Below are 16,937 nucleotides of genomic sequence, written 5' to 3'. Positions count from 1 at the left end.
AACCAGTTGGGTTTTCCAAGAGAAAACTGGGATATACCTGGTAAATCTGGTTCAGAGAGCAAAAATTAAATCTTGAAGCATCACTGCATGTAGCTCAGTACAGCTCTATTATGTGCACATGTACTGCCACTACACACAGTTGAAGATTGTATGACCTTCTGTGCATTGAGAAAATAGTTTTTTCGGAAGGAGGAGGTGTAAAAAACATAGTCTTTAATTTCTTCAGCTGACATCAATAAATATCCATGTTTACTATTAATTTACTGAAGTAAATAGAGCCCAACTAAAGCTGCCGATGTTTACAGTAAGTCACCTGCTTCATTAGGTAACTGTGTGGACAACCTCCTCCATCACAAATCAATAACATCTTTAAAGGAGACCTCAAAGGAGCCTCCACTATTAGATAAAATGAGTAATCCTGGCCATTGACTGGATTATGGGCCATTTGTACATCAATATCTCACACTTCCATTATGTAAGATACTTGTAACACCTCAGATCAAAGAGGTGAAGGAGAGTGGCTAATAGTATCCGCTCCTCACCTTTGATATCCTTCCCAAAGCCCATTGAGGAGGAGACATTCTGGCCTTTGCCACCAGACTTTTCCTTCATCATGTCATCATCGCTGGACACGTCACCGGGCGAGCCAATCTTTTTCTTCTTCTTCTTTTTGTGGCGCGGAGGCAGCTTTTTGGGGAAGGCAAACATGGGGAAGATAACCAGAAGCATGGCTATGGAACACAAGAGAAAGCCACTCCACCTGAGGGAAGGAAACGACAGCTGTTAAAAACAGGACACACATGCAGCATACATAGGGAACACAGATTCACGTGCATATTTTACCAGTTGCCAACAAAGCGAGGGTCATTCTGGTCGATGTTGACGACAGTTTTTGGGTCGACGTAGAAGCCGATGAGGACGCCTCCCAGAAGGTAACCAGCTGCAGGTCCTAGGGCTCCCATCACATACATGATGGCTAGAAGAGACACAAAAAGAAACAAAAATAAACTTCTCTATCATCACATACTTTCCTAACAGGAAGCGTTATAAGTACATTTGGATGAGCATGAAGCCACAATTAGCTTTCATGTTTAAAACAGGAAGGCAGCACTTTGTTTCAGAACCTACATGTTTTTCCACTTTGCTCTTTAATGCTCTTAATGACCCACTGTACTGTGTGACTGTTTAAATCAGACGTGTGGGAGCTGTTCATTACCCCTGATGCATTGCCCACCGTATTCAGAACACCTGCGCTGAGATCTGTAGAAACTTACCAGCGGCCCTGAGGTCATTTCTCACGACTCCTGAAACGTCTGCAGCAACTGACCTGAAAGCTCCACAGGTCTCGCACTGACCTGAGGGCACGCCTGCAGCATTCCTACACTAGCAAACCTCAGAGCGAGCAGGGGCGAAACATTTACCCTCGGGGGGGGGGCTCTCAGACCATCACTGAGGTAAGCCAATCAAACTCCGCCACTTTGCCGCAGGAAGGGAAAAACTCATTAAAGTTAGATAACAGTAGTTGGACAAGTGGAAAAACCTCCTGCGGACATCCAGCAGAGATGCAAGTCAAAGCCACTTACCAGCCGTAATCAGGGGGGCAAACTTTCTATAATTACACCTGGAACATTGCTGTTGGCTGTCAAGGTGTGTGTGTGTGTGTGTGTGTGTGTGTGTGTGTGTGTGTGTGTGTGTGTGTGTGTGTGTGTGTGTGTGTGTGTGTGATTATGTGTGACTGAGAATAAGGATTAACTCTTTATAATGTATGAGTGTGTATATGCATTAAAATATTTTTGTGCATGACAAGACTCTCACCCACAACCAGACTGAGTGGTTTTGTTAGCAAAAATGCTCCTGTCCCTCTATTTCTGTCTCACAAATGTCACTTTCTTGGATGCTGGCGCTGAACCCCATCGGCAGTGCGTGCACACATGGGAGAGTGTGTTTGTGACAGAGTCTGTGTTTAGTGCAGAGGCAGCAGGTGTGCCGTGTGTCCAGACTAGGGATGGGAAATCGTCCCTATTTTCAGATCATCCGATCGTAGTCACTGGCGATCGCTGATAGGCGATCCGATCGGCTGAGGGGGCGGGCGCAGTTACGTCAGCTTAAAAAAAAAAAAGAAACTCGCCTGGCGCTAACATGGCCGAAAGCAATTTGGTGCCAAAAAAGAACGCGAAATCGGCTATTTGGGCACATTTTAAGTTTTACCCGGATGTCAACGGTGAGCCTAAAGACCTAACGCAACCTATTTGCACAATATGCAAAAAATGTGTGCCTGTGAAGGATAAGCAGACAACAAATTTATTTGGGCACATACGAGTTCATCACCCCTCCGAGGCCGCAAAACTGCCCCCAACCAGCGCTGCTACATCAAGTGCTGCAACCCGATTAAGCACAAATGCGTCTCGGCAGCCCTCAATATCGGCAGCTTTTGCAAAATCAATAAAATACAATCAAAGCAGCGAAAGATGGGCCCAGTGTACAACGGCTGTTGCAAGATATCTGGCGAAGGAGTCCGTCCCATTTCAGACGGTTGAGAGAGAAAGTTTCAAGAATATGCTAGCTACACTGGATGCGCAATATGAGCCGCCTGGCAGGAAATATTTCTCGGAGACCGCAATACCGAAACTATATAATCAGCTGAGAGGGGAAATTACCAGCGAATTAAAAGAGGCCAACTTCGTTGCTCTGACAACCGACATGTGGTCGAGCATAAACATGTCTCCCTATATGTCCATAACCGCTCACTATGTTTCCAAAGATTGGACATTAAAATCCAAATGTCTTGAGACAGCTTTTGCACCGGAGAGTCATACCGCAGCGGTGCTCGCTGAAGCACTCCAGGATGGGTTGCAAGCATGGGGAGTAGGAGAGGAGAAAGTGGCCTGCATCACAAGCGACAACGGAGCCAACATCGTTGCAGCTGTTCGTGATCTGAAGTGGCCATGGATCAGCTGTTTCGGGCATAATTTGAACTTGGCCGTCAACAATGCCTTAAATAAAGAGAAAGCCAAAACGGAGCGGGCTTTTGGCGTGTGTCGCCAAATAAACGGAGCCTTTTCGCACAGCTGGCAAAGGCGGCAACAACTCAGGAAAGAACAAGAGCAACAGGGGATAAAGAAACCGCTTTCTTTGATAACTGTAAGTATAACATAGCCTAAAAAATACAAATACAAACAAAAGTAGCCAAATTGTGGCTTTTACACTGCTACAAACATAGCCGTTTTTTTAAACCAAGCGATAGCAAACTGTTTCCATCTGGTGTTTTTCTGTTTCAAATTATACACCATTGCTCGCCAGCGTGGAGTATTGTCATTCAAAAAATAAAAATAGGCTAATGTAAATGAATAACCAATGATAAAACATATAGGCTATTTTGATCATTATGTCTACGTCTACATACAAAAACAAATAGCTAAAAAACTTTTACACAGGGGACAGGGCATTTAGAAAGTATCAATACGCCTATTTGCTCTTACGTAGCCAATTACCATATTTCCCCGTTATGTTTTCCCTTGTAAAACAGGATTGCGCAACGCGCTGGGGCAGCAAGTATGCAATGACAGAGAGGATCCTGGCCCTGCTGCCTTACATCAGAAGGGTTTTTGCCGACGACAGGAGCCGGCGCACACTACCAACCATAAGCTGGCAAGATGTAAGCGTGCTGGAGGCTGTCAAAGAGGGACTGAAGTCTGTATCTGAATTTACAGACATTATGTCGAGTGAGCGTGACGTCACCATTTCATCGTTGCTGCCTCTGCTGCACTTGATGAAAGATACCCTCAAGGAGAAAGACACTGATGTCAAACTGACGGCAGATATAAAACGAACAATCCTGGAACAGCTCGACAACAGATACGACAACGACAAGACCATCCAGTTAATGCGCACAGCTAGCCTCCTTGACCCGCGGTACAAGGCCCGTCACATGAGTGCTGCCGACCTGGACTATATCAGATGCCAGCTGGAGGATGAAATGGTGCTGTTCTGGAAGAGGGACACCCCCAGGCCACCTGTGAGAGTCACAGATGAGGAGGATGCAGGAACCACCCAGCCAACCAAAAAGAAAAAAACACTGGGCAGTCTTCTTGGCACAGTCAAGCCTGCTGTCGTTGCAACGCCGGAGCAGCGAGCGCACGCTGAAATGGCAAATTACCTCCAAGAAGAGGTAGCTGATGGAGAAACCAATGCCCTTGAATGGTGGAGGAGGAACGAAAGCCGCTTTCCCTTCATGGCAAAAATGGCACAGAAATATTTGTGCATTCCCGCGACTAGCACGCCTTCGGAGCGCATTTTCAGTAAAGCGGGGAATGTTGTAACCCGGTACCGCAGTCTGCTAAAGCCAGACAAAGTCAACATGCTTGTCTTCTTGTCAAATAATTTGTAAGCAAAAGTAAGCAAAATATATTTTTTATTTTCACTTGTTTTCGTACAGTAGGCTGCAGTGTTTTATTGCTTAATGTTTTGTTTTAAGCTTTAAGTTTGTTCGAAATAATGTATAATGATAGACAAACCTAAATAGGCCTATTATTTTGGAGTGATTTAATGTTGGTAGCATTTATATTTTTGTAAGACAATCTACCCTTGTGCTGAGCTTTTTTGTTTGCACATTATTTCGTTTATTACAGCTTATTATTTATTTAGAAATATAGACTTAAAGTAGGTTTCGCGCCACAGCCTGTTGGTGAATAATTTCCAGGCTGTAGGCTCTTTATTTTTTTGAAGTGAACTATGTTGACAGCTGTTAGCAGTCGCTTATTTATTTACTTATTTATTAAGTCTATGTAAGACAAAAGTGTCTGTGACTCAAAATTGTATTTTGTTTTGGTTATTGTGTGAGGAGCATTTCATTTACGCAGGCTGATCTCTCGATTTAAATGTGCCGTGTAAAAGTAAAAGTTACTTGTTGTTCAAATGTACGCGTGAATTATTATATTTTGTGATTAAAAAGAAAGATAATATAGCACACCACTTGTGGCGCACAGAGAAAAGTGTTTGGTAAGCAAGCAAGAATATGAAGAACAGAGGAGACGTGAAAAAGAGAGATGGCGTCCGTGGCGCGGACCTCCGGAAAAAGTGAGAAGGAAAAAAAAGACGCAACAGGGTTGTAATTAAGGGTTTAATATTCAGTCCTCAGTTGCACCGATCAAAGGGCTCTGTATGCAGACGTGTTGCTCCACCAGAAACATTTTCAAGTACACAGTAGGGCGCAGGTTGTAGAGATTATTTCTTTAACATCGAATAGCAGTAAATTATTAAAAGATCGCCATTTGAAAAAAAAAATCACGATCCTCCCTTCGATCGCCGATAGACGATCCGATCGAAAATCACTCCATCCCTAGTCCAGACCAACACTCAGATGTCTAAACTCTCCCCGGAGACCAAAGGAACACCTCCCCTCTGCCAGATTACATAACGAATGCATGCACACACGCAAACATGCACACACGCAAACACTTCTGCTCTATCAAAAGTTTTTTTTTTGTCAGGATGAAAGCTCAAAGGCCAATTCATCTCAGTCTGTTTCACCAAATGTTTCAGCCATCTTGCCAACATTTCCATATAGTGTTTCTACATTCCAAGTGGCTCGCATCTATTACTGCCTTCATGCTTTCATCACAAACTCTTTGAGTATAGTTTGACAGCCCTTTCTTTGTGGATAGATGCCAACACAGTACAAATATGCATGTTTGCTCCTATACCGAGGTTCCAACAATGTCCCACATCCCAAATCCTTATCTAGACTTAATTAAATCATGCTTTCGTTTAACAACACCATTGGGAAAAAGAGAAAGAGAGGGAAATATTGCTTAAAGAACAAAAGGCTCTTCAACAAATCCTCTTATCAGCCTAAAGCATACACACACACACACACAGCAGCATGAACACAACACACATGAAAATGAAGTGCAAGACAACGATGGTCGATTACACGAGCTGCAAAGACTGTGTGCAGATATGTGCACTGATCACCATACTGTTTCATTCCTATAAAATCTACATGAGAAAACATGTCAAATCACTTCTCTAAGCACCTAGAGCAGGTGTCCCTCTTTCACTCCTCTCGCCTTTTTCTTTCCCTTTCCCTCGCATATCATATTTCATTATTTTAACTCCTTTCACTATAACATTTCTCATATCCTGCTGGTTGCACAGTCAATTCACTGCAGCAGTCAAACCGTTGCACAATGTAACAGGATATTACCACCCGGAGACAATAAACAATTAATTACAGTTGGCAAGGTCCTATCTTATTATCCCCATCTTGAAATGGAAAACGTCTCACAAAACCTTTGCTGGTGCATCACAAAGCAGCGAACACGGTCCGCAATATAAAGGCAGACTATAATACCTACCAGACCGTACTGATGTGCAGATGAAGGTTTAGTCAGAACAGTAGGTGCACATCATTTTGGGTTTCATATTTGCATCTTGACTGAGCATCTGACCAGTCAGACTCTTTAAAACTATGCATGCAAATGCAAATCTGGACAAAACTAAGTACGATGCAGTAGTTTTGAGCTAGTTAAGGATGGAAATGTGAATCAACTCATGCTTTAAAACTGACTATCTCAGGTCTGAGTAATCCTAAACGATGGTTAGATAATGCAAATCCACATGAAGAAAAGCACCTTAATTAATCATTCCCACTGCCTCACCTTGGAGACTGATGACCCTTCCTGTGCCCCAAAAATATAGCACACCATCATTTAAATGCAGTCTGGCTGCAGACAGATACAACGGGTGCACTGTGCCGTTCACTCATCGGACACAGGTTGAGCACCAAGTATGGTTCCTTGGTTGCCCTCCAACGTCTATCTCTGCATTCTCGGGCACCCAGGCAGGGATGGCCATATTTTATATCCCTTGGGTGATTGTGTGAGTGCCTGTCTTGCTACTCCATCCATCATTTTAACAGTGTTTTGCCTGACTGGAGGACGAAGGGGAGTCATAAACTGTGCCCTATCCTACCCGCCTGGCACCAGGCTGTTCGCTGTAGTTTAGCATCAGTAGGTTGGGATGAAGGGATTGGAGGGCTGCGACCGGGCTGAAGGGCGGCCAGGGCAGAGCCACCGGATTGAGGAATATGCTGGCACAGCAGCAGCGCTCCATCATACACAAATACACACGCTGCGGTGGCAGACGTCAGTGGAGCGGAGGGGGTGCATGCCAATGAAGAGAACGCATGGTGCGTGCCACAGGCTCACTTGACTGAATTACGCAATAGACCTTCACCAGCAGCATGTGAAGGACAATATACATTATAGGCTTCATATGGCTTTCTACACGTGTGCAGGTAATGGATTAGGAGCTCTCCATTGCTGTGATTGGCTTTTCACGCTTATGTTATACAAAGTCAGCATCTAAAGCATCTACATGACCATTCAGCCTGACTTTCAATATGTTCTGGTAATTTTGTGCTGACTATGTCCTATGCATTAGACATGCTTGAAAAGATACAAATTGAGGATGAAGTCACAGAGCGTGCAAGTTAACATATTACAAGCAGAATTCAATTTCAGTTTGAGAAAATGTTTATTGCACAGGCTCAGGGAAAAACAAATGCATGCACACGAGAGCTGAAAAGGACTCAACATGCATCAATTACAACTCTGTGGTTTTAATGTCAACCAAAGTCAGCACGTGACAGAGGTCCGGGGACATCAAGGGTGAGAGTGAAGGAAGGATACGGTTAGAGAGTTTTATAGTGCATCATTGACCCCAATTTAGTCTTTCAGTTCCTGAGTTTGTGATGGATGGACGCAGCGGTGTCAGGCAACAGAAGAAGAGATTTACTCAACAATAATCCAGGAGAAAGACTATACAGTAAGAAACAGGGAGAAACAAAAACTGATCAACTGAGAGAAGAGCAGCAGGGAGGGGAAAGTGGAGACAAAGAAAAACAGAGGTAGGAAAGTAACAATAACATTTTAGAGGGGGAGCATAAGTGATAGAACAGAAGAAATAGAGGGAGACGAAAGACGAGGAGTGAGCCGCAGTCTGTGGTGACTGATCCTGCTGTGTAACACTGAGATAAAGCTTGCGCAGCATCATCTCATATCTAACCTTCAGGGACCAGTGCTGCTTTGTTGTCTCCACTCTGCCTCCTCCACACTCTGCAAGCGCTCTTCTCCTCTAACCGCTGCACTGACTCATTCAGAGCTCGTAGGAATGAATGAGGGTCAAACGGAAAGAGGAGAATGGCAGACAAGATGTGAATTAGATGCATTATTAGAAGACGATGAACGTCCTGATGGATGCTGAGGCTAATCTTTACTGCAGGACTATGATTGTTTGGTCTATAAACTGTCTGAAAATAGTGAAAATCCCCTTCACGTTTTCCCAGAGACTAAGCTGATGTCTTTAAATGGATTTTGGCTAATTAAGATTTCAAAACTCAAATATATTCAATTTACAATTACACAAAACAGAAAAATGCAGCAAATACACTCATTTAAGAAGCATTTTTGCTTGATAAATGACTTAAATGGTTGATCAATGGTTCAAATGAAGTGACTTATTCATGGAATCTTTATTGTGAACCAATATTAATAACAGAATGAGGTTTTAGACATTAGATACTAGATTTTGTTTATGTCATACAGCTTGATTTGCAACATCCTAACCCTAATCCGTGAAAACTGATTTCCTGCAGTTAATGCAAAGAATTCTTGGATACGTGGCACCCAGCTGCTTTGACAGTTGCCTTGGCTGTGAATGGAATCTAAAGCATAATAATAAAATGGCGTCTGCTGTGCCCTCCCCATCCCCCCCCATCCCCCCCATCAACCTCTCCTGACCTTCTGTTCTCCTCACCCTTCACCCTTGAGACGCAGCCAGAGCAGCAGAAAACGAAGGAGAACGCAGAGCAAAACAGACCTGATGAGAAAGCACCTTGCATCTAATGAAGTAGCTCCCCGGTGGCCAAACTAATTACCGCAGATTAATGATTTGATTTCATCACGTGGACAAAATAAAGGACAGGACTTTCACTGCCTTGTCAGAACAATGTGGGGTTAAAAGGTTGAGTCTAAAATTCCCACATCTATGATTTAATCACATCTGGAACATCTGAACTCAAATCTGTCTATGCAGTAACTCTCTTTAGTTTTGGAATTTGTTTCTCTGTTGTCATGGTCCTGCAATAAAAAGCTGCAGAGGTATAGCTTGGCTCTGTAATCCCTTTCCACACTCTGGCTGGTAACTTAGTTTCAATGAATTATGTAGCACTCCACCTGGCTATTAGCCTACAAAGCCCAGCGAGCTTCCAAACAATCCTGAGAATGGATGGCAGGCGGGGACACGATGACCTTGGATTTGTATTCAATGCTTTACGCGGGTGCTGTCTAATCTCTAAGAAATGCGATCACGTTATGTTCTCAGTATTACTCAAGAGCCGTGTCATGTTGATTTATGTAGCATTATGCATCGAACATTATCTATTCACTATGACCTGAGCTAATAATCACTTTTTACCACAGCTGCATGACAGAACGAAATCCAAATGAGCTATTTTGCTTTATTCAATAACTACTTTATTTTATGCCAGCACACACTTCAAAATTCTGATTTGCAGTCCAGTCCAACACCTAAAGGTCTTTGGAAAGTGTCGCTGCAGGTGACAACTGTATGATAGATGATCTATGCAGCTGCTGCTGTTTAAAAAAAAAGAGAGAATAAAAGAGAGGGACACCGCTCTATGCATCCCTGTGTTATGGGGATCAATTCAGTCATGTGACCTTCCAGCCGATAGACAAGAGGAGGTAAAAGACAATGAAATAGGGGAATGACTGCATTGTCATGGAAACTTGCTGACATGGCAGTGTCTTCTTACAAGTCCTAACCTTACAGTTTTACCCAGAGGGCATGCATGGGGACTGTGGCCTCTCAAACACAAACATATACAGATGCAAATGGGAGCAAGGGCAGTGGGATAAACTGCATTGATATGCATGAGTTACCTAGATCATACGCATACACAGCCAGAATATAATGTTGCATGTTATAAGGCATGTTTTCTCTAAATCCATTTGTTGCGACGTGCTAGTGTTTTCTCTCTCTTTCATGTTTCATCTTGTTCTTAGTCCCAAAAGCAGATGTAGTGTAACAGAGACAAATTCCTGTAGCATACAGTGTAAATTCTCACTCATAACCTTGGGAGATGGGTTCATGTTTTACGCATCAGGCGAAAAATGGGGGTGTCTATATAGGTATGTGTTCAAATGACTAAGGACAGTCAGAGAGATGGAAATCAAGAGAGGATGTGACAGGGCATGAAAAGAAAGAAAGATGTTGGAAAAGTAAGGCAGAGGTGGTGGAAATGAATCAAAATGAAGTGTGATGGAAAAAAACTGTTGAATTTTCCATCAAGTCAGAGACTTAAATGGACATAAAACCAAGTCAGATATTCATAATGTGACCAAGACAGCATTTTAATCAAGATCTGTTCAATGCCTCTCAACCAGCTGTTGTTACTGTTAAAAACGGGTTAAGAAGCCATTTTCTGCCTTGGGTTAAAGCCAGCAGACATTCCCTCTGTGATAATAACATGCAGATTTAGCTTTGCAGTGACACACAAGTTGGTTTGGTGTTACCAAAAAGCAGCACAGCTTCACCAGGGCTATAAATAATCCCCTGCATGTGTGTTTGTGAATGTATTTTCCAGTAAATTGTGTGAACTTCGCCACAAAAGACCTGGTTTCCTAAACTAAAGATTGTTTTGAGATGGGCTGAAATGATTGCATTGAAATTGCATTGATTTTGTTTGAAAGGACCAGTTTCAGTTAACATCCTCCACCTAAATTATAAACACATCGATTCTTTTCAATTGTTACTATTGTAATCCATTTGGACAGAAAATCTCCAAACATGCATTACACTGTTAAACTACTTTTAAGACAGGCTGGCATTATATTAAGCATGTGCATACTAAATTATTATTACCACATGGCGGATGTTTTGAAAATGACCAAAAGGACAAATGCATTGAGTACTTGTTTATGTTTATTTTATGGAAAGTACTGAATGGTGCTCTTATGCTACAGACTGCACAGTGGGTGGTAAAACGTTTAGATAAGTATGACATAAAATGGTTCTGATCAGGCCTATAAGTGGAGAGCCAGTAAGATGCGGGATGTGGTGAATATTTTAATGGTTCACGTACAGTAAAGACCTTTGATCCTTGTGTGCAGTCAGCACTGACTAGTACAGAGCAGGAGCTAAGACTTTATCAGGCAGACAGGACTTCTAAGACGCAAATGATCAAAAACGTCAAAGCCTGTCTGACTTGTAAAATCAACATTCAGGCCACCCATTGTGCTTCTCTACTGCTTTACCTCGCAGGCATTACTGTTATAAGCCCCTTAAGCAAAAACATGACTAGTCACAAGGGGTGCCACAGACTTGATCAGCATCAGTTTGCCTTTCCCATCTATCCCCACTCCTCACATCCTCTTCTATACACCAAATTATGACCCAGTGACCTTTTCCTCTCATCCAGATGCAGGTCATGTGGTGATGAAGTGCCCAATTAATGTTGCCGAGGTGAGAGACACAACCGGGGGGGGGGGGGGGGGGGGGGGGTCCAATTCATAAATGGTCACTCTTTTTGAAAAGTATCATAAATAGTGTCCTCTGTTGTTGGGATTTATACCAAATCTCTTCGTTACAGGACAAAAATTCCCAAATCTTTGGTGAAGTGCAGGAAAAACCCCTAATGTATACTGTAATTAATTTTTCATGCAAGCTGCTATACTTTCCATGCAGTGGTTCCCCAAGCTAACATTGCTAAATCAAATATTTAGAAAATGAAAGAAGAGAGAATGGAGAGGTTTTCTCTATTTTTAGCTGCTCCCCAGCTGCATGAGGGAAGCTACGGTACAGCAGTCAGCCAGTCAGTGAGGCATCACGTCTGAAAGCCATGAACATACCTTCCTTCATTAACTGATACACGGCAATACAAAAGCAACACAACTGGCACTTATTAATAATACTGAAGACAGTCAACAGAGAAAAAGCTGTTGGAGCTGTTATCAGTTACTACATTAATCTATAGCATGCATGGCTTTCCATAGGGACCCAATCTACCCACATCGTTTGCAGAAAAACTTGCGTGTGTCAGTGGGGTTATGGAGCCTAACTCCGACACCAAATGACCACTTTCTGCTGATTCTGATGCTAGCCTAAGACTTTTGGACTTGCACTGACAGCAAAAGTCCACAAATCTGCTGCTGCTGAGGTCTACCAGAAACCACTTACGGTGCTGAAGGCTGGGAGAATACGGCTGAATGCAAAGAAACCTAAATGGGCACAAAATCAACTGGGAAAATGGTGATGGAAGGAGAACCCAGCCAGCGAAGCATATCAGGTCAGCCCTCAGCTGCCCACTCTTCTGTGCTTCATTAAAGCATGTGACCAGGCCTCTAAATCCATCACTGTCACATGAGTGAACCCCAAGTCTGACAGAAGATGTGAGTTAAAGTTTTTGAGTCAAGTGGGAGTTCCTTTATTAGAATTATTGTGATTTATATTAATTGAAACGTTTTTTTTATTGGTAACTTATATGTATTGATTGTTGTTTGTGTATATTTTTGTATTCTGATATGAATGTGTGCTGCTTTGACCCCATTATACTCCTTGCAAGTGATGCATCACATTGCTTCACATTTGAATAAAAATTGCATTTTTTTTGCCCAACTTTTTTGCTCAACCAAGGCTATATTATTCTTTGTGAAAGACACTGTTGTAAGGCAAACCTGAGGAAGCCTGTGGTGAAACACATTTTTCATAGTTGCACTTGTTATAGCATGAACTACTGAATATCATTTATATGAATGAGCAATTAAATGATTAACTTCGGATTTTTTTTTTCGTCATTTGATAACTGCTTTCATCAGAACCCAGAGAGGTATTTTGCGAGAGCTGTGCCCAAAGCAATCTCACTTTGTTGTTGATCATGAGTTTGTTAGAGAGGAGGTGTGTGTGTGTGCGTGTTGTGGGGGGGGGGGGGGGGTTTGCACCATCTACGCCACTGTTATATCGTGTTATTTATTAGACGGTTGGAAATATATTTCACTCTTCTTCCTCACAGTCTCTCCTTGTGACAAGCCAATCAAAGCAACACATTCTCTTTAACTGCCTTAGTGATGGAATGTCATTCAAAGGCACAGCCTAAGAGAAATGTGCTAATTCCTTTGTGCCTCCTCCCTTTAATATAACTTCCCTCTCTAATAATTCTCAGAAGTCATGCACACACTGGATCAGTAAAGCCTATGGGTCATCATGTGGGTTTTTCTAAGAATCCATCTTTCTTTGTGACTTTTACTCCCATTCCATTTATGTAATTTGAACAAATACACATAGGCTGAAAAGGGGAGTTTAGAACATTTTCTGTCAATGAAAGTTCTTCTTGTAGACGCTGAGGTTAAAAAAAAAAAAAGAGCACGGTTCAGGTCAGTATGTACCTTGTAAATGTACAGAACATGATGCAGGGTAGCAGGCTGGGACAGAGAGTCCACTGTTGAATATTTCCTACTATCTAGCCAAACTGTGAAGCCAACAAATTGCTATTCTAGGTTAGGATTAGTCATCAGATTTGTGAGATTACGAGCACAGTTAAAGTTTATGAAGGCTTTTCAAGGTGAAATTTTACCAAGCTCTGGCTTTGCAGCTTGGCCAGACAGTATCATTCATTACACAGAGGATAAAATAGACATTTACAGCCATTACAGTAAATGGTGGCAATTGGCCTAACCATATGCAGTTATCAACTTCTGATCAAAACTGTCATCCAGCCAATCTGAGGAGATCCTTACATTACATCCTTACATTCCCTCTTGCCGAGAAAAACACACACACACACACACACACACACACACACACACACACACACACACACACACACACACACACACACACACACACACACACACACACACACACACACACACACACACACACACACACACACACACACACACACACACACACACACACACACACACACAGCGCAGTGCCATCAAATGCAAACACACCAAGTCTGTTGCCACTGTGTGTTTGTCTATGCATACATGATGTACCAGCAATTGAGAGGGTAGCACATAATCTTGCAGCTGATGAATGAGGGATTTGGGCTGGGGTATAACCAGGGGTCTACGTGTGTGTTTGTGTGTCTATCCTAGGTTACTTTACGGGACAAATTTCAAACTTAAGACCAGTAGATTGGGGGCGACCTATAAAATGCTGATTTTGGGGTCAGTGATTAAGGTAACGTTACGTCAAGGTAAGGGTGAAGGTTAAGAATTGGTAAGTAGTAGTTATGGTTTGGGTAAATCTCCAGGAAATTAATACAAGTCTATGTAATGTCCCCAAAAGTGACCTAAGACAACATGTGTGAATACATTAGAGTAGTGAGTATGGGTATTAGTTTGTAGGCCACAAACTTGCACCTGCACCTTTTCAGCTTCTCTCATTGACAGACATGGCACAGCAATCTGGTCCATGGTGTTTATGCAGGCCCCCCACTACCACCTCGCCTTCAGCCAACACCAAGAATTTGGCCGATTCATCACTACATCCCTCCTCCCTTCAATCCCTGCTCGGGCTCCTCCTTACAAGGAAAGTAAACAAGAAAGAATGCTGATTCCAACTGTACTGCATCTTCTTTATACACAAAGAACCATTTCTAATAGCTCACATTACCTCGTGTCTGAGAAACCATAACATCATATCTGAGATTAGCCAGGATATCAAGGCATATTCTTAATCATATTCAGTGCTCTTCTTTATGTCTGCATGTACAGATGTTTTTCAAATTTGTGTCCTGTATAAGCTCTATTTCCTTGGCAGCAAAGAGAAAATTGGATTTTATGGTATCTTGAAGGATAAAAGGCTAAAAGAATACATAAATAGCTGAGCTTAAGACAAATGTGATGTTGCATACTGTGCATGCGAATTCAATTCGCATGCACATGGAGATGGAGATGGAGGGACTACATTGAACCACCCTGGTAAGAAAAAGACTTAGTGCAGAGGTGCCTCCTACACAGGGTGACAGGACTTTATGAATCCAGTCTTGACATTCTCCTGTCAGACTTATTTGAAGTCTTAAAACACAGGCATAGATGTTTAAATGCCACTGCATGCTTGCAGGAAAGCAAAGTATGCAGTAAGTATGCAACATAAAACACTGCCGCCTGCAACACTTACTCGCTCCCAACAAGCCTCAAACCTCACCCACCCCCAACTGCAGGTGCACACATGCTCACACACACTCCCTGTGCAAGCACCCTGCCAGCTCTCAACAGCTGCTCTTCCACCATTCATACCCTTAGATAGTCTACCAACAGCTAGGCCCCCCCACAATGTAAAACGCACAGCAACAGGAACAAAAGCCTGAAAACATAAGAGCAGTAAGCTTTCAGAAATTATTATCAAGAATCCTACTGTGTACTTTTAATAAACTGCTAGACAGCATTCCCCCCTCCCCACCAACTTCCCACCACGAGCAAACTCAGTCAGCTAACATCTGCGGACCACTCTAGTCAAAACACTGTCTCTCCAATGAGCTATATCATGGTTACATGTTAACCTATTAGCCTGCATTATATAATGCATAACCAGCTTAATACTATAACAGAGCCTAGCAGTATCGCTACAACAGACAAATGAATGCACAGAGCAACAATCGCCCTGGTCTGTACGCCTGTCAAGCTACATTTTTGGTTTTGTGCATTATGTTACAGCATGTGCATGTGCGTGTGCGTGTGTGTGTGTGTGTGTGTGTGTGTGTGTGTGTGTGTGTGTGTGTGTGTGTGTGTGTGTGTGCAGTATCAATCCCACAGGGTGAGGTCAGAAAACGTTTAGAGGCATCCATCTCCCTCAGAGTAAGCTCCTGTCCCTCCAGGAAGAGCAACACAGATGGGTCTGCTATGAACAGCCAGCACAGTAGGACAACAGCTGAAGGTCACAAAGGGACAAATGTCAATTTAGGTGGAAAAAAATCATGTAAACAGGACACCTGGTGTATGAAAATTTTAATATAAAAGGAGCGATATGAGTTACAAAAAGCAGTTTTACTCATATTCTAAAAGAAATGCTTCGATTTTCTTATTGAATGTTGCCCACAAGCACAATAGCATACTTTTTCCAGATACCACAGCTCCTTCGTGCTACACTTATGTAAATGCCATTAATACTTCTCCCTGCAGCCACCCTCCCTTCCTCATTCACCATCTTTGCAGCGCTGGGGTCAAGGAGAACAAAAGCCAGTCCACCACTGTGAGGGCACAACACTAGAATGGAGAATGATTTTTTCCCCCCCATCTCTGCAGCAAATCAACACTCTTAACAACACCCCTAGAGGCTGAAATAACTTAGAGGGCGGTCTGAGCTGAGCAGATAAGATGGAGAAGAGGGACAGGAGGGAAAGTAATTCAGCCTGACGTGGATGTACAAGCTGCCTCGGTTCAGTATATGTAACTATTTGATCCAGTGAGAGTTGACGCAGGTCAGAGATATCAAACCATAAACCACTACCAACTGTTTCTGCCTCTTTTTTTTAATTCAGTGCTTTGCAACAGTACCCTGAGTGCCGATAGCCATCACAGGACATTCAGCAATTCTGGTTACAGATAACATCTGGTAATTATTGACAACAACTCATTTCCTGTCTGGACACAACAGGCAAAGGAAGCAACAACTCATTTCCTGTCTGGACACAACAGGCAAAGGAAGGACATCTCTTCATAATGCTGATAAGCTTTATAAGAAAAATTACACAGAGAGGCCAGCAGGGTTTGAGTGATTTCAGTCAACATTGATGAAAAGTCCGAGTAAGAACTGCACTGGAGGACTTTTAAAGTCAAGTTCCCTCTTGGTTTTTTAGATTTTTATTACTGTCAGTCATAAAATACAGAAATAAATGTGACATCTTAGGG

At 42.7% G+C, this 16,937-nt stretch overlaps 1 protein-coding gene across 1 annotated transcript in view; it reads right to left on the bottom strand.

Moving 5' to 3' along the window:
- Positions 1 to 16,937, bottom strand: part of LOC134002520 (solute carrier organic anion transporter family member 5A1) — a 39,812-nt gene that overhangs the window by 17,400 nt on the left and 5,475 nt on the right. Inside the window, 2 exon segments of the mRNA XM_062441871.1 lie at positions 543 to 760; positions 844 to 976. Coding sequence (XP_062297855.1) covers positions 543 to 760; positions 844 to 976 — 351 coding nt within the window.

Source organism: Scomber scombrus, chromosome 20 (assembly GCF_963691925.1).
Source record: "Scomber scombrus chromosome 20, fScoSco1.1, whole genome shotgun sequence".
NCBI classification, from domain to species: Eukaryota; Metazoa; Chordata; class Actinopteri; order Scombriformes; family Scombridae; genus Scomber; species Scomber scombrus.
This window is presented reverse-complemented; position numbering and strand designations above follow the sequence as displayed.